The sequence below is a fragment of the Amblyomma americanum genome, chromosome 1 (genome assembly GCF_052857255.1).
Source record: "Amblyomma americanum isolate KBUSLIRL-KWMA chromosome 1, ASM5285725v1, whole genome shotgun sequence".
Classification (NCBI taxonomy): domain Eukaryota; kingdom Metazoa; phylum Arthropoda; class Arachnida; order Ixodida; family Ixodidae; genus Amblyomma; species Amblyomma americanum.
Window position 1 is genome coordinate 439499252 of NC_135497.1, and position 25112 is coordinate 439524363.

General features: G+C 46.3%; 1 protein-coding gene across 1 annotated transcript in view; it reads left to right on the plus strand.

Annotated features, from left to right (window-relative positions):
- The window catches only part of LOC144115910 (uncharacterized), a 175268-nt gene that overhangs the window by 37630 nt on the left and 112526 nt on the right, over positions 1–25112 (plus strand). Inside the window, exons 2-37 of the mRNA XM_077650542.1 lie at positions 3023–3303; positions 8524–8589; positions 9077–9124; positions 9215–9262; positions 10699–10740; positions 10816–10863; positions 11861–11947; positions 12026–12079; positions 12167–12217; positions 13138–13188; positions 13282–13344; positions 13845–13904; positions 18062–18115; positions 18207–18254; positions 18360–18413; positions 18506–18559; positions 18643–18690; positions 19689–19754; positions 19823–19879; positions 19973–20020; positions 20114–20170; positions 20254–20301; positions 21064–21129; positions 21200–21256; positions 21351–21398; positions 21476–21532; positions 21613–21660; positions 22594–22659; positions 22750–22806; positions 22901–22948; positions 23039–23095; positions 23178–23225; positions 24570–24635; positions 24725–24781; positions 24876–24923; positions 25013–25069. Coding sequence (XP_077506668.1) covers positions 3023–3303; positions 8524–8589; positions 9077–9124; positions 9215–9262; positions 10699–10740; positions 10816–10863; positions 11861–11947; positions 12026–12079; positions 12167–12217; positions 13138–13188; positions 13282–13344; positions 13845–13904; positions 18062–18115; positions 18207–18254; positions 18360–18413; positions 18506–18559; positions 18643–18690; positions 19689–19754; positions 19823–19879; positions 19973–20020; positions 20114–20170; positions 20254–20301; positions 21064–21129; positions 21200–21256; positions 21351–21398; positions 21476–21532; positions 21613–21660; positions 22594–22659; positions 22750–22806; positions 22901–22948; positions 23039–23095; positions 23178–23225; positions 24570–24635; positions 24725–24781; positions 24876–24923; positions 25013–25069 — 2213 coding nt within the window. The remainder of the gene's footprint in view (positions 1–3022; positions 3304–8523; positions 8590–9076; positions 9125–9214; positions 9263–10698; positions 10741–10815; positions 10864–11860; positions 11948–12025; positions 12080–12166; positions 12218–13137; positions 13189–13281; positions 13345–13844; positions 13905–18061; positions 18116–18206; positions 18255–18359; positions 18414–18505; positions 18560–18642; positions 18691–19688; positions 19755–19822; positions 19880–19972; positions 20021–20113; positions 20171–20253; positions 20302–21063; positions 21130–21199; positions 21257–21350; positions 21399–21475; positions 21533–21612; positions 21661–22593; positions 22660–22749; positions 22807–22900; positions 22949–23038; positions 23096–23177; positions 23226–24569; positions 24636–24724; positions 24782–24875; positions 24924–25012; positions 25070–25112) is intronic.

The following is a 25112-nucleotide window of genomic DNA, read 5'->3' on the forward strand; positions in this document are numbered from 1 at the left end:
AGAAGCCAGCAATGAAAAAGCGGTCTTCCTTGTTAGAAATTTGTCGTTGAGGGGTGCCTTACATGGTCCCGTATACCGGTACCTCTGTGCGAAGATTCAGCGCATGAAAGCCGGCCCTTCCCGTGAGTGAGAGCGCCCCGAATTCCGTGATTAATGGCGTGCCAGGGCGGGTAGGACCCCTGCTGAGAGGCTTGCTTGCGTAAGGAGGCCGCTGTTTCGCATTGATTACTTCGTGCATAGCCCCGGACGAAACCCTCCGACCGAGCGTACCTGTGCAATCAAAAAGGAACCAGCGATCCCGTGCTTTGTTCTTTGCGCAAGAGTTGCTGTAGCCTCCGCAGCCAAACGACCGAGCGCTTAAAACGAGCCCGTCGAACGTACATACATTGTTATGTAAAATACAGGGCGCAGAATCTAGGCCATGACGTGGAATTTAAAAAACTGAAAGTGTGTTCGCCTTCTGAACTTAAAAGACGGCGAAAAATAATTACACTACAAATTTTGACCCGTTTACTCTCATACACCATGTCATCCTTAACGCCGCGGGTACTCATCCAAAATTCTTCCACTTCCACGAAATGAAAACACTCGCGTTTTTTAAATTTAAATATACTACTGTTTTGTTGGCACAAGACATTGCAGGAGTGGGAAAAAGAACTGGCATGCACAGATGACACGCTCAGAAAAGTTACTTTGTTTAAAGAACAAAAGATAGCATAGGCTAGGGAAAGTCATGGGTGCAGTTTTCATGGAATTCTCAATTTCCAAGTATCATTTAAAAATTAGGACAAAACCGTAGACAATGTTTAGTACCATACGGCCATGTGTGTGAAATACAATAGAACGCCATCTTCTGAATTAGAGGCTCTTATATGGGGCACCACAACATTCCATGCTTGCCGTCTTCTTACCTTTATTTCGTGCAAATCCCTGCGCAAGAACCGTGCATCAATATGACACTGAAAGTTGTTTACCTCTGGGTACCTGTTTCTGTTGGTAACAGTGTCTCTAGCCAGACATTAATTACTCAGAGATCCGGTGGGTAAGTATTACTGCTGGTGGAAATGGCACGGTATGTATAATAAGTTGAGTAATGTAGCTTTCCTTCATAACACGAAGAAATTAAAACCAGTTGACACAGTGATCTGGAACTTTAAGTCAGCGCATTCAGTCAGTTTCTCATCTCTGGAATGCAGTACTAACAATTAATAGAAACTTGATATGGAACGGAGGCCTGAAGAATCTTTGAAAAGCAGCATCAAGACGCTTTGATTTCCATGCACACACACAAAAAAATGTCCGATTCAACTACGAAGTTGCAGGCATTCCGCACTGCAGTCTTTGATTGAGTGAAATTCGCATTGGGGCCCGCAGAATGCCAAGGACATGAAGGATGAACGCATTCAGCATCTTTCTGCCAGGTTCATTTAATCTGATTATTTGTCTCGTTCATTAGTCACTGATATTCTGCGAAGATTAGCATCATCTGTAGCGGGCTCGTTGAAGCTGCGGCTGAGACAACACAGGCATGCCGTCGTAACCGGAAGCGCCTAAACTGAGGCGATGGTGGGACGTCCAACGCATGACTTTTGTGTCGGCGCGCTTTGTTTCGGCCGCGATAAAACGCAGTTAAGCTGCCTTTAAAAAAAATCACGCCTCCGAAGTTGTAACCTTTACATCTAGCTATACGGCACCTTTCTCTATCGACAACTGCTAAGTCAATCAATTTTTTATGGTTCGGAATATTCCTAAGCGGTCTAAGAAATTCTGAAGATATACTGCTTAATGTCTGCGGCGGTCTGCAGCGGTCAGGGATCTTCGTTCAAGAGTGCGGTGCGGTCCCCATTCGCAGTGCACTGAACATTTTGTGATTACTTTTTATGGCAACGGTTCTTTCGCAGCGGTGAGCCGTGGAAACCAGCAGAGCTGCAACGACATGCACACATCTTGGTAACTGATATTTGAGTGCAAGCTGCTCTCCCCGCTGGTGCATGGCGGAGCACTAACAGGCCCACTAACAGGAAATCACACAATTTTAAGGCGGCTAGTGCCGACTGTGTGAGCGTAAATGCCACCCGTCTCTCAGACTGGCATACAGTGAACAACTGCAATGATAATGGCCATCATCGTGGATATATTGGGCGTTCGTTCGGTGCATCCACGTCCTCGGCAGTAGTTGTACTGCATCCGGATGGTGGGGATGGATGACACAGGCGCCACACAAAAGGTTCTCAAGATCTAGAACGTCTCACGGGGTTGACCTGGAGCGCAGAAGGGCTGCGGTGATTGGCAACGCCACATCTATGCAGCCGGACCTGAAGTCGGCCAAGGCGCTCGGATTCCCCGCTCAGTCCTATACTGTATTCACCTGGCAGCGGCCAAGAGCGCGGCATCTAAGGGATGCGCTGTTCAACGTCCCAAAGCTGCACGTGGGCTATAGAAAGATGGCGTAGTGGTTGGCTCGGGATTAATTTCGGCTTCAACATTCTTCAACACGTGCTGACATCGCACAGCACCTGGGCGTCTTTTGCACTTCGTCTCCATAGAAATGCGGCTGCGACGGCCTGGATTCTATCCTGTAGCCTGTAGGGTGGAGGCTTCCAACAAACAGGTTATTTCACCGATGTGCCTGTCGATTAATGTTCGACGGTTATATGGAAAGAAAATCTATACTTTGGAAGATTACTTATCGTACCTTTTCGTTTACCTGGGTTTAGTTCTGCTAGCAATCGGCTTTAAAAGACTAGGATAACTAGCGGAGGAAAAATAGATGCAATGCAAGTAGAGAAAATCTTAGTAGCTAAAATCGTAAAGCCTAATGCTGTACTTGATTCATAGTATATGTACCGTGTGATTTCGTAAATAAAGATCGTATAATTGTTTATTTTCTCGTTTTGCCCTTGCTGCAAAGGCTAATAGTCGATTTGCAAAAAACCGCACTGTTTTAACCGTCTAAAGAAACCGCTGCTGCAAGCGCCCTAAAGCAAGATATGACGAACTGTGTGGGTGTGTGTTTGTGCAGCCATGCCTGCTGCTTGCGGCGGTCCTGGCGGCCAGCTTGGCCGGAGTCGGCGAAGGGGCCAACCAGCACTCCTCCTCCAAGCTGAGCAAGTCATCGTCCAAGGAAGCTGCGGTTGAGGCACGCGTCCTGCAGAAGCGTGCCTCGACCGGAGCCCGCGCCACCGGCCCAGCCGGCGAGTGGTGGAAGGTGTGGTGGCAGAACTACATACCCGAGGTCACCGACCCCACGGCCGTGCCGCACCTGACAACGCCCTCGCCACCGGACTACGGAGAAGGACCCAGGTGGGTGTGCCCGCAGGTCTGTCGCGACGTGGCGCCCAGCTCAGTCTTCGGGGTATTAGTCGCCATTAATCCGGAACAGACCAGCATCAGCGGTGTCAGCGGGAATAATTGCTGCTGCTTGGGAGCGAAATCGAAAGCTTCAGCGTATGCAATAAAGCATGCAAAGTGTACGACGAATCTGACGGTGCTGCAGAACACAATTCCGTTTTTCTACTCAGAGATAAGTCGCATTCCAAAAGGCGGCCGGTTCCCAACGTCTATTACATATATTGTATTTTTTTCCAATTTTTAAGCTCGCGCTGCGAATAATGACAGTGCTACTGAGTTACAGTGCACCATGCGGCTCCTTACAGTGACGGAAGGGTGCAACCATTCCCTTTTCATTTTTGTGGTCTTTCTTTAATGCTTTTTCTCAAAGGCGCGGCCTCCCCTCAGTCAAAGGCTGCAGGGCGACAAACTTCAGCCGAGTTGCAGCATACGCTAAAGTTGTGGATCTGATGACACCAACACGTGGACAAGGACGCGATGAAGGCATGCTAAGAATAACCGCGAAAAAACACTTGTTATCACTGGAACTCGCAAACAAGCTCGGGGCAGAACCAGATTATTTCGTTCCGATTCCGTGCGAACTTTGCGGAAGTGTCTTGAGTATTGTCCGACGGCATTCCTACTGAGCATTTAAGCGCCATCCGCTCAGCGAAAGGATGTGTTGATACAATCGTACAATCGAGTGGGCCGAATCAGCATAAATGCCTTCGGCGGCACCAGAGTCTATCCCTGAGGCGAAAAAGGCTTCTCCTAAACTTTGCTGTCATGTCGAAGAGTTCTGTGCTCTCTACTTTTCATTTTCGCGCACTCTTTAACCAGAAGCGGGAGGGCTAGTGGGGTGATGCCTTGAGACAAGCAATTTGAAGCTTTCAGCTTTCAATGAATTCTCCCGGTTGCAGTGATAGAGCAATGAAGATACAAGACTGAGCGCTTAACACCTTGGGCTTGCACCGAAGCAGAGAACTGTAACCAACAGAGCAAGCCTGCTGGAGAGTATGTTATGCTCTACTTATTCAAGTTACTCGCACAATTCGCAAAGATTCGTCGTCACCCCATATATCTATTAATATAGGCTTAGCGGAAAATTCCGCATAGGAAGGGTGTCAGCAAAGCCTTGTATTGTAAAGATCTACATGAAAGTGCATTCCAAAGCTGCAATAAACACTGGTAATCTGCGGTAGTTAGGAGGCGGTAACGGCAGTGGGCCCAGACATGTTCATAACGCTGAAAAAGGGATATTGTCAATATAATTAGGATGCGTGTGCCACTTGCAAGAATTTCACGGAGTGGAATTCGCCAGAAATCAACCTCCTCGCTTGAAAATGCACCGCAGTGTCCTGGCATCCACAGGGAACGAACTTGTTTCACATAGACATTCCACATAAAATTGGTCACCTTTCTTTGTACGTACATCAACCAATTATTGTGGCCTTGGATACCTGGCCCATGCATTTTCTGGGCCTGTAGGTCTACATTCAGCTACTTCCTTTTTGAAATCAAGACCTGGATCGTCAACTGGAAACTACATTCAGCGCTCTGCCTCAGTGGAGCATTCATGTAGTCTTAGCTTCTGCCATTTAGAAGCCATCAGCCTGTCCTTCCGCAGCTGCGAAGTGAGACATATAGCATATATACACAGGGAACCAGATACCATTCCAAAATGCAAGCATACATCCGAGCGTCTCTAAAACTGACATAGATGCCTGTATCCTTACAGTGCCCCCCGAAGCAACGCTAAGCTTTCAACTTGTCACATTAGGGACAATGTCCTCAGTTACGAGCTTAGTACTCCGCACCTCCGTGCCTACATTTCTGCAAACATATTTTATGCATGGGTGCAGTTTTATTTTATACCTACTTCTAGTGCGTAGCACTTCTAGCCGCAATCACTGATTTCGCCGATGTCTGTCCGAGGCCACTCTCTCTCTCTCCGTGGACTTGAAGGGCGAAAGAGAAGGTGGCGACGAGCGCTTCACGCGGCGCAGTGAGGAGGTGGTGCGGCCGCAAAGCTGCAGCCAGTGAGTGACGCGTATCGCAGTTGCGGCCGTCGCGGTCGTCGCCGGGAGGTGTTGTACGTACAAGCACATGTTACTAAGGGCTGCCGCTCGCGCGCCCTCAAACTTCGTCCTCTCTCTCCTGGCGTCACTCACTCCTCAGGCTTCACGGGCAGGAGACGTGTACGCGCGGTGCTCCCTAGACCTCGGCTCCGCGCCGCTCGCCGCATTGTGTGCATGAGAATATTTGGTACCCAATCATAACAAAGTGTAAAAATGCATAGAAAAGTATAGCAGGGGTAAGCAATAATAGCCCACCTACTTCGCGATTTCATTACTATGTAAATCGGTTGTAATTTTTTTCTCCGCCCATCACATGCCTCAGACTTTCTTCATTCCAAACCTCGTCCACAAGGCATACCAGCACGCCGAAGCCTTTTTACAAGCGAGCGGGAATATCTGCTCGAATTTGTATAATTTCTACCATTTGTTCTTCCTGGTGTTGTGCTCTTATAGGTACCTGTGATTCGTAACGCTGCTCATGGAATTTGGCTAATAGCTGCCATCTGCTTTTTTTTGATGTGCGAGACGTAGAGGCTTTGTGTTGTGAGGTATAAAAGCATCTGATTTTTAACAGGCGCTAGGATCGGAGAGCAATATATTCGGAGCAAGATTAGAGGTCCCTTGCTACGCGTTAAATATTGGCGCATATATTTATCAGCTGGTACTCCTAAAATTGCGCGCTTTTGTCTCTCATGATTCTAATATGTTTCTGATCCACATCGTTTCTTTTCAAAGCACACTTCAAAATACCCATGGCAGCCACCCTTTTCTCTCGTGCGACATTCATTGTGAGTGATTATTACAGAAAGTTAGGCAAGTTGCTGAACGCTCTTGAGAAAGAGTCGGGACGGACAGCAACACAAGCACTGTAAGCTTTGGTTGCCAGTTGGTGCGTGTCCTTGTATTTTTTTGCACCCGTAGTTTTCTCACGTGCTACTGAACCGTCGTCGCCGCCTGTACAACTTGCACGGAAGTGTTACTGGAGAACCACACTCGGGCAAAAGTGCCTCTCGACAGTCCGCGCAGCCGAGGCTGCCGTATTTGAAGAATTAATGATGGTGTATTTCACATAAACAATGCAAAAAGATTAAGCTAAGTGCGCTCTTGCATGAACTTTGTCCACAACCTGGGATGGTGCTGTTATATTCTATTATTTTGATGGCGGAATGCATTTACCAGCAATACTTTCACCTCTCTTTTTCCGCAGATGTTCGAACATCTGTTCACAGCGCGACAGAACAAAGGAAAATAAAAAAAAAACGGAAAGGTAGAGGTTCGAAAGGGATTCAAACCCACGCCTTAAGTGCCAGTGTGGGTAGTGGCAACTGGTGCGCTGAGGCCGTTTGCGCCAAATTTGGCACCGACGGAGCATACCGTGCTGTAACTGTCACCTGGCGTGAGGGTCGTAGAAGCTTATGCAAAGGGCAGTTGTTCAAGTAATGACTAGCTAGCAATTAGCGCGACATGAACAACAAGAGCATCCCAAAAACTGGAGCTACATTTGCACACAGCAAAGGTTAAGGAGTGATGCAAGAATTTATGTAACAGCCACCATACCAAACATATGTGCTACCCGCTTATGAATTCACACTACTTTCAAGAGATGACCAAAAACTCCTTGAAAGTGGTGAAGCTTTTTCACACTTAAAGGCGCATCTGCGACGCGCCTCGAAAAGTCATGGTCGCTACTGTGGTCCCTAGTATTTGTAGCGACCATAGCGCCACCGCATCGCGAACGCCTTGCCTAGCAAACCTTCGTTGTCATCGTATAGTACGCGCGGTCGATGCTGTAAAACGCTTAGAAGTATCTCTCGGATGTTCAGAGCGCATTCGGATAAGAATTAAAGTCATCGTGTTGGACGTGCAGTCGCTAGAGGCCGGAAAACACCGAAACGCTTTCAGCGTGGTCGGTCATTCGTGGAAGTTTCAAGTGAAAGGCACGGCAGGTGCCGCCTGAATCGGGCGCGTGGCAGGGTCCGCGTCTGATGCATGCACGCATTCCTGCTGTGGGACAGTCTAAGTGGAGCACGGTATTGGCAACAAATTTTTAATGCAGTTAAACAGCTCTCCCTCAAAGGCTACAGAGAGTACATCCTGGAGGAACCCAAGCTGACGTTTTGTTCTTTCTCGGATTACACTCAGGAGTCATTATTGGTTGTGTTTGTACAGTTGGAAAGCTAACGCTTTTATTGTAGGCCAAAATTGGTAAATGCTGCCGCTAATTGACATGTACTTACACATGCCGAGTGAAGTTTGCTTGTCATTCATCTAGATGCGAATAAATTGACTTCGTAGTACAACATACTGTTCATACAATAGATTTTTACTGAAAAATACGCATTATTTCATGGCACTAGCTCTTTACTTAGGACTTCTGTCCTCGCTATGTGGCAGCTTAGAATGAAAGGATGACTTCCAGCATTTTACGAGTATCCCGTTATTATCTCTCAAAATATTGGTGGAGTTATAGAATGCTAGCATGATAATTGTCTGCTGCGGGCTCAAGGACAACATGCACGCTGTAGGATAAATTTTAATGTAGACTCAAGCTGAACGCGGAGTCCTGCTGCAACGTGGCTACTTTTTGAAAACAAGGCATTCGTGTTCTTGTTTGATTGATTCAGCATTCTATGAAATCAATGGATAACTCACCAAACTCGTTCAGTGTTCCTTTTGGTAGCAAGAACCTCAGCCGGTACTTCCGGTTATGAAATCCAAGACACGAACATAACAAAACAGATAATAAACTTGACAAGTCGCACATCTTAATCCTTTAGCATGCATGGAACCATCAGCCGAGCTATGCGCCTCATCTCATCACAAATACTTGGAGCTATCTGAAAAATGGCGTATTACAGAGGGTTAGCCGCAATTTTTTCCAAATCGCCTGTTTTGCCTCAGCAGCGGTAAGATGCAGATATCATATACTTACAGCTCTTACAGCTCAGTCTAAAAGTGGCGTCGCCTTTACAGTGATTCGGAAAACCTCAGCTGGCAAAGCCGAGACACGTTCGCATCTTGGGCTCTGCAGTGCCTGGATCTTACAATGCTGGAAAAAGATCTCTTGCCGACAACTATTCCATTAACTTGCCTCCGATTTCACTTCCTCTTTCAGACCTCCTCCCGCTCCCCAGAGACCTCTACCCGCCTTTCAACCTCCGCCTCCAGTGGGCAGACCACCGTAAGGCATCATCTTTCTTGCGCCACTTCTGCAATAATCTTGACAGAAGGAAGCTGTGAGAAGTATAATTTCAAGCGCATGGAGGCATTTGCTTGATTCTGCACAAAATCAATGTCTTTTTCCTATGCTGATTGTTTCCAAATGCCTGTTGTACACCCGCTCCTCTCTCAGTGCAGACGAGCAGGGGAGCGCGTACTGGCACAGGTCTTTTATGGCAATATATTCTTTTTGGCTATCTAAATTAAACTCACAAATGACATGATGCTATAAATTAAAGCGCGATTCGAAAAAAAAAATTTCTGGCAGCCTTAGGAACTCATGTCGTTTCGAGAAGCTTTAAATCATTTAACTGCCGTGCTTCTAGGGCACATTGTTTTGAGGCCTAGCGGCCTTTCTAACTGCTGCATTATTCCTTCAATTTGAAGGTCTATTTCATCAGGGCACAAAATGCCAAAGGTAGCGTTACCTAAAGCCCGATTGATTTCAGTGGTCCACCTCCTGGGCCTCCGCCGGGACCCCCAGTTTCGAGGCCGCCGTAAGAAACCTATTAATCAGTGCATTTTAAAGACAGTTCAAATACCGAAACTGCTTTCACTTACATCTATTTTTGCTTACAACCTCCCAGGCCCCCTCAGCCTCCCTCGCGGCCGCCGCCTCCAGTGGCCAGGCCACCGTAAGGATCACATCCTCAATATTATGGATAATTATACACACTATAGCTAGTTATTTGGTCCTTGTAATTGCGGAGAGGCGCGTAGTTATATCTCAAGAGCGCCCTTAAATGCACTGATAATATGGCTTGGTGTACGGCAGTTTACTGTCCTTCGAATAGATTTCCAGCTTGGGAGTTAAGCAGACTTGGAACTCATGAGCTGACAAGGACAAGTTCTTGCGAAGGATTTCGGACTCCTTTCGATTAGCTTTAAGGTGGCATTCCCACCCAAACAAAGTGTGTCTGTTAGGCACCGTCCTGTGCAGGTGGCCACTCTCATGACCTACATCTCCGGGGGGGGGGGGGGAGGCACCTGTAAGGCATGTTGGCTTGGGATTAAAAAATAATCTGTCCGCACTGCTCAACCGCGCAATGCCTCCCCATGCATTTAACACCCGGGCCGACACTTGTGACAAACTAAGCTTCTTCCCGCTGTATTCTCACCGCTACTCGCCGTCAGACGGCCCCTTTGTCCTTGACCAAATCATCCACGTCCACTTGACAACCGCCCCCACAGGTCGAAAATTTTCTGTGGTACTTCGTAATAGTTTCACTGCTTTCATCTCGGCCGCCTTAGTCAGCTGCTGCTTATTAGGTTTAACAGTGGTGTTTTCACTGAGGCGCACCTGGAAGATTCTCGCAGGAACTTCAGTGACGAAGCTTTCCACGCAATGTTTTCTCTGACGCCTTCAAATGTGGGGACTCTTACCTATGGTGAGAAAAAATGGGGTCAGCAGCATGGCTGAAACACTCACCTTTAAAAAAGCGTCTTTTCCAACTCAAAACAGTGCACCCACTTGCTTCCCTTCACGTCTTTAATCGCCTATTGTAAGGCTGCTACAAGCTTATCTGGGTCTTGCTTGCATACTAGGAGCTGTTAAAAATTTCGCCATTCTCTCTTTAAATATCTCAATGCCCATGTAGAGGTGTTTTAGACGTAATGCGCTAGATGTAGTGACCGTTGTGATGGGTAACAGCTGTAGCGGAAATACGATTCAAATACTAGGATGTTGGCACTAAGAACGAACAACGATTGGCAGCAGAACGGGTTGCAGGTGGGTAGATGGATTTATCATGATTGATGCAGCTAGATTGTTGACATTATCGATGATTGATCATGATGACATGATGATTGATCATGATGACATGATGGCTCATCATGACTTATGACAGTTCTGGGCTAGTGACAGAGCCGCGGGTGGATATGTGTTAGATTCAGTAAAAGAGAGGAAAGTGGGCGACTTTCCGTCGGTAGAGAAAATCGTGGCGGTTAACATGAGCTATAAACTGGTTCGCGCTGGTTGTGTTGGAGAAATTAAAAATTGAACAGGTAGCATCAATTTGATATGATTCTGTGAAGTTAATTCGTTTAGATTCAACTATCTGCCTCTTCGTAGGGGTCGCCCTGCGCCACCAAAGCCTCCCACGGGACCTCCTCCGTAAGGCGCTTTTCCACTCAAAATTGGTCGTAGTTGTTCAAAGGCCTAAGCTAACTGCTTCTCATTCCATCCCAGTCCTCCTGGTCCTCCGTACCAGCCTCCACCGCCTGTGGCAAGACCTCCGTACGAACAGCTTCCTGTCATACTCTTCTTTATTCAATTACCTCATCAATTCTGACGCTTGTGATGTCTCAGTAACTTTTAGAATGAGAAGCACCATCATTTAAAACTCTATGCCGCATGATGCAGCCAACTGAAGGAGTGAGCGTCAAACTGTTTTGCTGTAATACATACTCTGAAGCATTGATACGGAGCAAAATATGATGTGCGCGCATGCATGCACCTGCAAGACGTGACTGCAAATATGTCGTACTTGCTGAGTGTCAGGTGTAAGGCTGCATGGTTAGTCTAAGTACCGAGGCTATAGATTTTCGTAAGCCACGGCTGGTCCTCAAGGAAAAAAACACAGAATAATGAAAAGAAAGCAGCAAGGTCACAGTGAGCTACAAATCGGTAATTAAAGTATTGGTGTTATTCACTCTTCAGGCGATACCCTTCTATGAAGAATTCATGTCATATGAGGGGGGGGGGGGGAAGCTAAAAGTTTCTGATCACAGTAAGCCTTCTGCACCTGTCCAACGCGCAACAAATAAAGCGTAAAAATGCGCTTTGCAAAGCGTAAATCAAGAATGTATCGTTAAACGGGCTAGCATGCATTGTTCAGAAGCCGTTGAGCACAGATTTATTCAGAAAACACTTGGCATAATCACTAGCGCCACGCAAATAAATTATTCGTGGCAGAGTTTCATGGCCGTCGAAACGTCGCTTTTTTTATAGAATGAGTTTAAGACGTAACCGAGCAGAATAAAAGCGCGCCTATTAGTGTGCCGCGAGCTGCCTTGTACCACTTTGTCTTCGTTAATTTTTCGAAAAGAAGCTCCTAGAGTCGCGTTCAGTATGGTTTGCAACCAGCAAGATGCGGTCGGGATTCCCTTCACAGCGCAGTAGGAGTTAGGAGGCCATGAAAACTTACGGTGATGAGAACTGTGACAATCTTTTGTCCAGTTTTCTCATTGTGAACCAAAGAAAGGCGTCTTACGCTAACTTAAAACACCCGCAGGCCTTCACAACCTCCGTCACGGCCTCCTCCCGCATACCAACCTCCCCCTCCCGTGTACCAACCTCCACCTCCTGTGCCCAGACCACCGTAAGAAACGTTTATTTTTTCTTGTTCATCTGGTCAACCTCTACAAAAGAATCAAATAATGCCGTTGACTTTTCATAGATCACCCCCAGGACCCCCAAGGCCTCCCGGTCCTCCCCCAGTGGTGAGGCCACCGTAAGCGTCCCTTGCAGTCATTGCCCAATGTTCACCATATATAAAAATAGGCTAAGAAATAGAGCCAAGTATTCTGTTCTCTTCCAGCCCTCCTGGTCCTCCGTACCAGCCTCCTCCACCTCCTGTAGCGAAACCACCGTACGAATGCTCTCATATATTACATCCTACATTGCTTACCTAAATAGTTTTCATGAAAATATGGCGCAATAATACAAAAACAAGGAACATTAGGTGTTGCGAGTTTCATCGTAAAAGAAATTCTGGCGAGGAAACGCATACTAATTATTCATCCAGCCTACTAGTCAGTACGTCTTATTTTTATTCTGACTCGCTACACCACTGACAGTGGTCTGCCGAAAAAAGTGCTCTTCAAACTGAGACAGCCTATATTTTTGGAAAATTTACAAGATTTTAGGCGGAACAGACGTATAGTAGACAGCGAAACTGAAATTCGTTGATGAAAGCAGTAGTATTTATTCCCGCAATTTAACAGAAAAAGCGATAAGCGAGAACGTGGGTATCAACGTGTGAGCCGCTATTTGCCCTCCAAACACTTCACCAGACTGTGAATTTCGTTCCAGTGACTTCATTTGTGTTCATGCTTTAATTTCACTGAGCTCAAAGGCACCTTCATGTTCTTGGATGCGCGTAAAATATGCAAAGGCTACCAGCGTAACTAAAGGGGAGCTCGCATCTCAAAATACGTTAATATTCGACACAGCAATATATCGAATAGAAAGCATTCACTGGAGGCATATAGTGCATATGACCGTTTCCGAAATTAGCTTAGGTGCTCTAAACACCGATAGAGTGCATTTGCGCTGTGCCCTCAGTGGCATCAGTGTTTCGGTAGAGCCGCCCGGATGCCCCTTCTATTTGCAAATTCCCTGCAGGTTTCATGCGAAGAATGCCCATAAAATTTGACTTGCTCTCTTCTACTAATATCTCAGTGCTCAGTACCGGCCGCCCTTCCTTCTAAATTTGATCTCCATGTAAGACTCTTCTTGGAATTCACAGCATCCTTCGCGGCTAAAACAATAACTGCCCTCTCTTTTCAGACCTCCTCCTCCATACCAGCCTCCTTCCCCTCCGCCTGTGGCGAGACCACCGTAAGAATGAAATATATCTTCCGCATGCCACGGCTGACATCTCTCCAGCTTGTCGCTAGTTTCAATAGATGTGCCACTTAAATCTTATTCCAGACCCCCGCCACCTCCTAGGCCACCCTCAAGACCACCACCTACTCCGCCAGTGGGGAGACCACCGTAAGAAATTATGAGCCATTCTCCCCATCCTAGTCCTTGGCAAAAAAGAAAACGCGCAGGGCTAAAAATATTTATCTCGCAGCGATGGGTTCATTAAACACTAGCTGGCAAGCAAGCTTAAAGGGTCCAAGTCCTCATCGGTTCATGGCCCGCTTTGACAAGTAAATTAACTCGTTAATTCATTCATTTACTATTCACTGCACCCAGCTAATGGATAGCGAGCAGACAACAGCTGCACGCCAGTCTTAGAGCTGCTTTGTACAGACCTTCCAACAGAAAACAGTGTAGCGAATCCACTATAGCATGAAGCATCAAATAATACCTATGTAATGCAATTACAACACCGCTTTGTGTTTTCACGCCGCAAAAACTTCAGTACAAGGCTGCTGGAAGTGGTGATGCTGCGCGGTTCTTTGCTGCGGTTCAGTTCTGCACGGAGCATTGAATTTCTGTAGCTCATCAACCGCATCTGTGACAGAACACGCCCTTGCTCTTCCCAGGACCCGGCCACAGAGGCCCCCTCCCGCGTACACACCGCCTCCTCCGGCAGCCAGGCCTCCGTAAGCCACCTGCTCTGAACGTAACCGCGCATGTGCTTGGCCAATAATGAGTTTATTGCGTTTCCTCCATATTTGTGCTACACCAGTTAAATCATTCTCCGCACTTTGTTTCTACAACACCGACTAGAATAATTCTTTTTTTCGGCCTCTCTTACGTTATTCAGCGAAATTGTCAAATTTAATTTTGGAGGGCAGCATAAAAACGTGATTTGAACATGGCTTCGACAAAACAGAGATAAGAAACAAGCTACATAAGACAGGTTGTTAGGCAGTTCAGCAGCTTAGTCAATTATACCTTAGCTGACTGAGGACCAAGCAAAACTTTTTCAACAGTAGAAGTGGTTGGTAACAGCGAACCAAGGTTGATTTGCTGAGGTAAGGCTGAACTGTAATAGGAAACTGCGCTGATTAAAAAAAAGATTAAACGTGACGGATGCTCTGTGCAATGTCAAAAAGCTAACCATTTCAGCCGTTTATATATTACTCTGCTGCCTCTCCCGGTTGAAAAATGATTCATTTTAGCGCCCTCGGCTGCGCGATCATTTGTATGGCGCTGTCTCCAATGGTTTTCTTTTTTCCATACCTTCAAGAAGCCCCCCTGATGAAGCGGTTTGGCAGTATTAAATTTAACAAATACTTTACTGGATTCCCTTACAAAAACAAGATCATAAGAGGGCAAGAAAAATCAGCAGCCATGCTGCGGATTTCATCTTACACACAGCCGGAAAAGACGCACTTACGGCATGGCTTCCTTAGTGCGCACGCCGCTCAGAGGCAGCCGGCAAATGTGGTTTTTCCCTCTTTCTGCACTTCGGTGGGCGCATGTGGATTACAATAGTCTTGAATTACTGGGAAGAGGCATGAAACACTTCTCACGAGGTACCATCTTTGGAAAAAACAGCGCGAACTTAAGATATGGACTGAGAAAGATGGGACGACACAGGACGACACAGCGAGAAAGATAAGACCAACTACCCCGTTCGACCACGCTTGCGAGGTATACCATCACTTGAAATGCGTTTTTCTCGCTATAATTCATCTCCACTTAAATATCTTTTAATGCTCAATGCAGGCGTAATTTTCACCTTTGTGGTGCGATAAGGTAGATTTTTTGATGGGCTTCAGTGCGCCTAGTGAAATTGCGTTCAAGAAGCGGAAAAGAAATGAACGCGGGTGTGATCAGTTTGGAAGCTAATGTTGTTGTGTGCTGCTAAATGCGAAGCGTTTCCACTAAACACAATCCGCCTGTTTTTCCTCGCAGTGAATAACGCCCTAAGAAATGTTGTTTTGAGAGTTTTTTTGCCCTAGCCACGTGCCGCACAGGTGCATGCTACTCTCACCGGTGCTGTTTTATTAGGCTTTTTAAAGCTGAAATTTATTCAGCCTTGTCCGTCCATTCGGTAAAAATTTCTGGGTGTTCAAATTAATGCCCTGGACGGAAATACTCGCTTCTTTTGAAAACGGCTACAGGTAAAGACTAAGAAATGTAAAGACCTCACGCAGCGGAAACAAAGTAACATAAGCACATGATGAGGTCGTTTGATATCAACATTATTGGCACACATTACGTTAGTACGGTGGCGTGAATTCTGTATCTCAGGGGCAGGCACACATTCACGTCGGACTCCTGTGTCAATGTCTCACATTTTCTCGGACTTTATTTTGGCTGCACGCATACCTAATGCATCCAAGCAACTAGCTCAAAGTATAAACGTTAACTATCGGTTAATGGTGCTCATTCAGACTGCGTCTAGCGTGCTTTGTGCGAAAGGTTCAACTGCAAGACGCTTCGCGGCAACATGTAGCTCATGCATCTACAAGGGATTAGCCATGAGAACGTGCATCACACCGCATACCTATTTCTCTTTCCACAGTCCCTCTTTCCCCCCCCCCCCCCCCCTAGGCCTCCACCAGGACCACCTGTAGCAAGGCCACCGTAAGCGACATTGTAACCTGGATCTTTAGGAGAGACGAATATCTGAGCAGAAATGAAAGAATTGAAATGGAGTACAAAGGAAACGTCGCCGTAGCTCAAGGACAGACATTTACATGCTGTGGAAGTGCAGCATAGTAATTGAAAGCATAGAAACACTGACATATAATATTTCCTTATGTATACTCGACACTTATCAAGGTAGGCTACGTAAAAAAGTGGAGAAACTTGAAATTGTGCCAATGCTAAAACTGCGCGTGACTATGCGTGAAAGAGCGCTCAAGTTACAGGTCTTTTATAATGAGTATCGGCTGTTGATGCTAAATTAAAAGCGTCGATGCCAAAGTAAAAAGTCACCTGCCTCCCAGGCCGCCTGTGGTAAGGCCACCATAAGCGACCTTTCCTCTTTGATTTTGACCAAGTCCTAACACTTTTCTGCAAGAATAGGTAGTTGATGCTACGTTATATGACGGCTTGAATAAATAGTTCTCATTCCGCTGGGTTGAAAATAGTGGAAAATAGGGAAACATCACATTTCCTTTCTTGCTGTAGCTCCCAGCATGCTTAGTTGAGACCACCTCCTGTATCATCCGTGCGTGACGCTTCAGTGACATAAGCAACTATAACAACACTCGGAATCGGGCGAAGTTGCAGTGGAAGGAAAAAATACTCCGCACTGGCTAGTAATCACGATAGGAATTTCGCGAAAAAGTCTGTTTTCTCTGCTACGAGGTTACCATAGCTTGCAAACTGGCTCAGTTATTAAAAAAAATGTTAGTCATGTCACATTTCGGCCAACTTTGGCACACTAAAATGTTGAATTTTATTTTAATCGCAGTAAATTTAAGGTAATATTTATATTTAGGTGCAAGGAATACGCACTGGTGCCTTTTACCGTGAGAAGGAATTTATCGTTCACTTATAATTTCTGTTTGGAATTGCGATTTTTGCTGGGAACGAAAAAGCACAGAGAGATTTTGGAACGAAAAAGTAACTCTATTTCATGAGACGGGCTTAAATACAATGTTCGGCCTGCGCAGCAATTTTCTTCATAATAGCCAGGGACCCAATGAGCGCCTGCGCTTCAAGAAAATTTTCCCTCCAAGCCACTGAACTCCGCAGCCTCCTTCCTCTTCGGCCAGTCCACCGCAACAGACATTCGAATATTTCTTCCTATCATTCGTACGATTTATAGCAAACTATGCAAAACAGTCTTGACACTTTCGCCGCTTTACAGGGGCTCTGAAAGGGGCTCTAATAATGTTGCGGTATGCATGCGATGTTATAGAACGCCGCTTCACGAATATCCTCCAACAAGAATTTTTTTGATGCGCTTTGTAGAAGCTCAGTTATCTGTTGTCAAAATTTTACTTTCAGTGCTTCCGCGCCTTTCCCTCTCCTGTCGTTCCTTTTTGCATGCTCAAACGTCGGCGTTCTTCCGCCGGCCCCACCGCCAAGGGCGGAGCTTGCTAACCTGCCGGAGCTATTGGCCGCGGCCGTGACAGCTGCCCTAGTTTGGAAAGAATCTAACCAATGGCCATCTCTGAACTGGTATACGCAGGACCGATGCAACAGAGGAGGGTGCCAGCATGAAAAATTCGCCGTAAAGGGCTCGCTAAGTTCCGGGCATAGCTGTGTGTTCTATGTGGCGTGTAGAAGCGTATTATTTGGCTAAGATGTTCATAACAACACAATACAGTCATTAAGCGATTGATGTGTTTTCCTCGGAAGGCACATCCATGACGCAACGTCAACAACGCAACCGTTATAAGAAGCCTTTTGACTATTCTACTATAACTTGCTGTTTACGTTGAGTTCAGACTAACGGGACTTTGGAGGACGTAACTCTGCTTACCCATCAATTAAAACCCTTCAGGAGGTCCGCAAGAATCCCAGCTACCACTGAATGAACACAGTGATCAGTTCGTGTATATTTCCAGTGGCAGAGAAATGACTGTATCCTAACTGATGGTACGAAATGAATTAACTGGAGCCCTCTGTGAATGCCATCAAATGATTAAGTACATTCCAGCACTTTTCGTAGTAAACACAATATACAATCCGGGTTAACTCCCTCCCGCCATTCCGGCTGCCTCCAGAGTGCCTGCGTCTACCCTATTTAAGGAGAACGAAAGTCGACAATTTCCTTCCACCTTCATTTCCAGCATTACAGAATAGAAAACGGCCAAGCCGCGCTGTGCCTAAATAAAAGTCGCTTTTTCAGACCCCCTCCTGGTCCTGCAAGGCCCCCACCGAGACCACCCGTGGCGAGACCATCGTAAGGGTCCTCGTAAACTATGCGAAATGTAGCCTTGATGAAGCCACATACTTACCGCGATGCGTGCAATGCATGTTCTCATATCTTCTAGGCCTCCTGGTCCCCCTTACCAGCCTTCTCCATCTCCTCCCAGACTACCGTAAGATGATTATCACTTTAATAACTCTTTAATAATGCAGCTGTTTAACGAACAGAAAGGGAAAAATATCGCCATGATTAAGACCCACTTCTTTTGCATATGCAGCCCTCCTGCAATCGGTGCACGGCCTCCGCCAGCATATCCACCTCCTCCTCCCCCGTAAGAAAACTATCGGCATCTTATTTTCATGATCGTCGTTCCCAGTACCTACTCCATACCAGTTATGCACTTAATTGCTGTGGGTTTTGTAGGACACTTGAAGTCCCAAGGCCTCCTTCAGGACCACCCCCGGTTGCGAGGCCACCGTAAGGGTTTCCATAAATGGCATGCAGTTCAGTTTTCAAACAAAGGGCTTTTTAACTAAGCCGAGCATTCGGTATCTTTTCAGCCCTTCTGGTCCTCCCTACCAACCTCCACCTCCTGTGGCGAGACCACCGTACGAGCACCCTGACATTTTGCTGCATGTCGAAACGTTTTGCTTGAATATAACTTCAATTTTCTTGATAGCTTTTGCGTTCGGTGTTCATTGGACCAGCAATACCGCATTTTACTCCATTTATTTTGCGCATACTGCACTCATTGGCCGATGTAAGAAAGGGTTAACAACTCACATTACTTGTACATCTGCAGCAATAAGCTTCAAGGCAACTGTGCAATGTTCCAGGATCACTACATAAAGCTATCGTTTGAGGAATACTATTTCAGAGCTCAGTAAAATGAGAAAAATGTTCACTAATAAGTGTGGTAATAAGTATACGGCAGGGTTTAAAAATCTGTCACGAAAGACGCTGCGGTTTGAAGGGGTCGTATTTATGACTTCTTGTTTATTTATTTATTTGCAAAATATGTGCCTTTGTTTATATCTTGGTGTCGGTTCATGCAACTTTGTTACAATAACATAATATTGAGTTCACAGAGTCAGCTCAAGCGTACTTGGTATATTAGAGCATTAATACTGTTCTATTCCCCCCATCATTACGTTATGATTAATTACAGCACTGTGCTAGTTGTCGTAATTAAAAGTTTCCGTTTAGCGCATACAACCCCGTAACTCGACCTCCATACTGATCATGCATATTTTTCACGTTGGTTAAATGAAAGTTTGGGAAACCTAAAGCTTTACATTTTCCGACGCGCCCCTAACCTCTCTCATAGCAAAAAACTTTAACATGACGAGCAGGATATATTGTCGACTTGCCCTCCGCTGCTAGAGCAATACTCCCGCTTCCGAGAAATCCAAAGCGGTATAAGGGAACAATACAAGTACAGCGGACGGTCCGCTTCCTCTTTAAAATTTTCTTTCAAAGCTTCACCACTCATTTAACATATTGTCTTTGGTCAGTGAATCAAATAATTTAGACTCCGTCGTACAGCCTTTTGCTGCTCGCTGAACCCTCTCCCGACAATAACGTGGAACTCTACGTAACTTCACAGACCTCCCCGCCCTCCTTCTCGGCCCCCACCTGCCTACCAGCCTCCACCTCCTGCGTCCAGACCACCGTAAGTGGCCTCAAAATTATTCAACCAAAAACTCCAGCACAGTGACTAATTATATCACCCGCTTCTAGGACACCTCCCCGTCCACAAAGGCTTCCGCCGGGACCCCCTCCAGTGGCTAGACCACCGTAAGGCTCCTTAGTATTCCGCGAGATATACCTGAGGTCAGGGCGTATGTACATTTTGCTGTGATCAGAGCGCCCTCTCCCCTGTTATTTTAGGCCTCCTGGTCCTCCTTACCAGCCTCCTCCTCCTGTAGCCAAACCACCGTAAGAGAACTTGTCATCCTCTTGATTTCGTTATTGACTATGATAGCGAGGGCCAAAGTATAAGCAGTTCGGAAAAATATTGCCATATTACAGACCACCCCCACCTGCTTCAAGGCCTCCCCCTGGCCCAACCCCTGTTGCGAGGCCACCGTAAGAGTCACCCTATCTCCTGTAGCTATCAGTTCTTCAAACAACGCCCCAATGAGCTGAGCCTCTATTTGCTCCCTTTCCAGTCCTCCTGGCCCTCCCTACCAGCCTCCACCCCCTGTGACGAGACCACCGTAAGAGAGCTTTAATCTTTACTTACAAATTCAATGTAGTTAGTCTACGATGATTTTTATTCGCACATTTTTTGCGTTCACTAATAGTGCAGAACCTAAATTCTGCATATTAACACGCAAGTTTGTACTCCCGGCAATATCCCAAGGTAAAGAGACATGAATTTATGTTGGCAGAGGAAACAAGGTGATTTTGTTGCTTCGATAAATTCCATGTTCTTTTAGAAGTACTCTGACATTGCTATGCATTCTGCATTTTAATGAGTGCAAAAGGCTAATGCCATCACACCTGTACTGCACTCTACCTTCTCCCTCTTAAACGCACACCGACGACAAAGCCATTCAACTTTTATTAGTAAAAATGCATTCTACGGCTCTTCTTAAGTATGTTATCATTCCTTTGGCAGCAAAAAAGGCCTTTATTGTTGAGCAAATTCGATTGTAGCATATCCTTCCCTCTGTTATAAAATTTGTGACATCTGCTCCGGGAACAATTCTGTCATCACCGTTTTGAAGGGAATCACGGCTTAGCCTAGCTTTTCGGATCTGTGTCTAAGAAACTGTCGACGCATCGCAGTTACCTTGCAAAATCAGCCTCTGATGGCGATAGCTTTACTTAATTTCTAGGCCTCTTCTAGCTTCGGAAATTTTTGCTTTCAAAGAAAGTAGAGTCTTAAAGCTAAACAGGCTGTAATCGGTCCATAGAGGCGAACATTATTTTTTACCCCAAGCGCCTATAATATATAACCCCAATAACCTTGACAGGCCCATCCGCCCTCCATCTCGGCCCCCTCCTGCCTACCAGCCTCCACCTCCAGTAGCCAGACCACCGTAAGGGCGATTATAAATTTGCTAAACCCGCAACCTCGACGCCATGAATAATTAAATTACGCAATTCTAGGCTACCTCCTCCACCACAGAGGCCTCCACCGGGACTTCCTCCAGTGGCTAGGCCACCGTAAGGCTCCAGTACACTCTGCGAATTATATCTGGGGTCAGGGTGTCTACAATTAACTGTGATAATTATAGCGCCCTCTTACCTGTCTTTCTAGTCCCCCTGGTCCCCCATACCAGCCTCCGCCTCCAGTAGCCAAACCATCGTAAGAAAATCTGTCATAATTGACAATGATTTTTGGAGCCATACAAAACAGCTAGTCTACACTTTTTCATATTCTAGACCACCTCCTCCTGCTCCAAGGCCACCCCCTGGACCACCTCCTGTTGCAAGGCCACCGTAAGAGTCATCCTGACTGTGATTCCCATCATTGAACAAATGGAGCAACGAGCTTAACCAGGAATTCGCTCCTATTTCAGCCCTCCTGGTCCACCGTTCCAGCCTCCACCGCCTGTGGCGAGACCACCGTACGATTGTCTTGACACACTCTTCTATATATGAACTTAAATTGTCTGTAGCTTTCATCTTCGCGATTATTTTAATTATTTATATTTTACTCGTTGCTGCTGCATCACAAGGTAATGATTGCTGGAGAATCTTTCAAATACCAGGATCTTCAAATGAGGGGTTTCAAAGAAGTATATACGGCAAGCAGAAAAGAAAGACAATTAAGAAACCACAATGCAGCATTGAAGCACCAGGAGTTGAGGAACTAGGAGCTTTAATTTTCACACTGAGGCAGGCCGATCAGTATCTAGCTCCTCTGCCTGGCTGGTAACATCTGTCCTCAGAGGAGCTTGTACTCGGACCAGTCAACACGGTTATGTAAGGAACCTCCTGTGAAATCGAACTGTTGCAATATGGGCTGTACGTTCTGTGATGCCCGTATACCAAAAAAACTACGAATAAACTGCTTCACCTAGACATTTCGAGGTGAGCAATACCAGATGATTTATAGATCGCAAGATTACCAGCGACAGCGTAATTTTCTTCAACACTAAAACCTTTCATTTGACAACAGCCCCGAGCCTGCACCAGGGTTTCATTTTACATGTCAAGAAAGCACCAGCAGAAATTCTAGGATAAGGCTTTTTAGAATACATTATGAAAAGCATTGCACTGCATCGCACTCACAAATCACGTTAACGCATAATAAAAGTACCATGGTAGCATTTTCCAAACAGTAGCGTTGCTGAGGAGGAAGCTCTAAATAATATTTGTAAGGCTCTGGGCGAATTTTTTTGTTCGGTATGAGGATTGTGCCGTTCGTTTTGAAAAATTTAGCCGTGGTTAACTCACTTGCTGACTTCTGCCTAGTGTTATCGACTCATATGCGATCAGGTTTGCTGCTGGTTAAACTACCTTCAGGCATTTAACATCGAACTCAATAACCTTCCCAGATTGACACGCCCTCCATCTCGGCCTCCTCCAGCTTACCAGCCACCACCTCCTGTTTCCAGGCCGCCGTAAGAGAAATAGCTCGTACATTAATTTCTGTGATGAAATACGGTCAGGCACAACTAAATGCAGCGAATAATTGGAAAATACTTTCGTAGGCCACCTCCTCCCCTACAAAGGCCCCCACCAGGACCACCTCTAGTGGCGAGACCACCGTAAGGATCTTTCGAAATTCTGCAGGATGTAGTCAAAATCGGGAGAGTTGCATTGGGTTTGAATATCACATAGCCCTATCTCCTGTCTTTCTAGGCCTCCTGGCCCCCCTTACCAGCCTCCTACTCCTGTACCCAGACCACCGTAAGACAATGCCTCTCCCTCTTCACTACCTCACTGAAGTTATTCTTGAGGGCTATAAAAGCAGTTTGTGAACACTTTTCTTTGTTATAGACCACGTCCTCCTTCTCCGAGGCCTCCCCCGGGACCGCCCCCTGTTGCGAGGCCACCGTAAGGATTACCCAACTCTCAAGCACTTGACTTCTTCAAACAACGTCGTTATGGTCTAAACCACATAATCGCTCCTTTGCAGCCCGCCTGGTCCTCCCTACCAGCCTCCGCCACCTGTGGCAAGACCACCGTACGGCTTATTCCTCTACTTGACTTATTCTTTTACTTATTGTGCTAACTTTATAGTCCAATTTCATGAAGAGAACTTGGAGTTCATCTATATTTACTGATTACGTATGATGAGTCGCTCAGCGATTCTTATCGATCGTTGCGATCCTTATCAAATACTCGATGCTCAAGAAATATTTTGAGAGTATTTCGACTACAGCCGCCGGCATCGTTCGCGACGTTATAATAACTTCAATCTTGTTTTGAATATCCGTTCGCAGCATTGAATACTATACATGCCTGTCTTCAGGCAAATAACACACTGGGTTGCGCTGCATTTTTCTGCTCCCTGAGCTGCCTTCATCCCCTAAGACCTAACTCTATCCCAGACCAACCCGCCCTCCGTCTCGCCAGCCTCCTGCCTACCAACCTCCACCTCCTGTGGCCAGGCCGCCGTAAGGGCAATTGTTCCCAAATTTTTTCCAGCATAAAATGTGCATTAGTCGTAACGTCAGTGTAGGGATTAATTAGGCCACAATCTTTTAGGCCCCCATCTCCTCCAGTAAGGCCTCCATCAAGACCCCCTCTAGGGGCGAGACCACCGTAAGGGATCCCTGTATGCTCAAGGAAGTAGTCGAAATCATGATATCAAATTTTTGATATGGAGATCACCGCGCACCATCCCCTGTCTTTCTAGACCTGGTTCCCCTTACCAGCCTCCTCCTCCAGTAGCGAGACCCCCGTAAGAAATAATTTCAAATTCAATACTGAATCACTGACAGTGTTATTCCACATACAAATTAGACCGTCAACACTGCTTTCTTGTAGACCCCGCCCTTCTGCACCACGACCTCTGCCAGGACCACCCCCTGTTGCAAGGCCGCCTTAAGCAACATCCTAATTATCGTGCAGTTCGGCCCTTCAGACAAAAGTCGCTTTAAGAGAACCCCGTGTTCGTACTTTTCCAGCCCTCCTGGTCTTTCCTACCAACTTCCACCTCTTGTGGCAAGACCACTGTAGGAACACCCTTACATTCTACAGCATGCAAGCACTACTGCAGGCGGATAGCTTCCATTTTTCTGACTTATTGCTAGTTATGAGGGTATTTGTATCCCGGCGTTTTGGCAAGAAATGGTTGCGCACCGGAACGTCCCCTGATGTAAATAACGTATTAATACTCTTCTTGGAACGATGGGTTTCACTGCATTTATTGGAAGCACACAGACGTTGCTATGGATGCTTGAAATGTGGTTCAAAGGAATATAATTTATTCAGTGGTATTTAGCAGGATTCTCTCCTCTTCACCGTTTTCTCCTTTTTTCTCGACTGTGTCCTCGCAATTGCAAAACTCTTACCACCTTCACAGGCCAACGCGCCCTCCTTTTCGGCCTCCTCCTGCCTACCAGCCTCCACCTCCTGTGTCCAGACCACCGTAAGAATTGTTCGCACATTTCCTTTCTGTATACCAACTCTCAAGCTACAGCTTGAATGCAGCGATTAACTCAAATATCAAATTCTTAGGCCACCTTCTCCCCCGCAACGGCCTCCCCCAGGACCGCCTCCGGTGGCGAGACCACCGTAAGGACTTCCTATTTTCTGGAAGATATAGTCGAAATAATGGCATCCCATTTTTGCTGTGACAATCACAGCGCTCTTTTGCGTGTTTTTCTAGCCTTCCTGGTCCTCCTTACCAACCTCCTCCTCCAGTTGCCAGAACCCCGTAAGAAAATTTGTCCTCTTTCCAGCATTGCGATTTACAATGTTCTGTAGCCCTGTTCCAAGCAGATTGTAAACACTACTTTGTTGCAGACCACCACCTCCTGCCCCAACGCCTCCCCCAGGGTCACCCCCCGTAGCAAGGCCACCGTAAGGATCACCTTAACGCTGACACATTTCAGTCCATGAAACA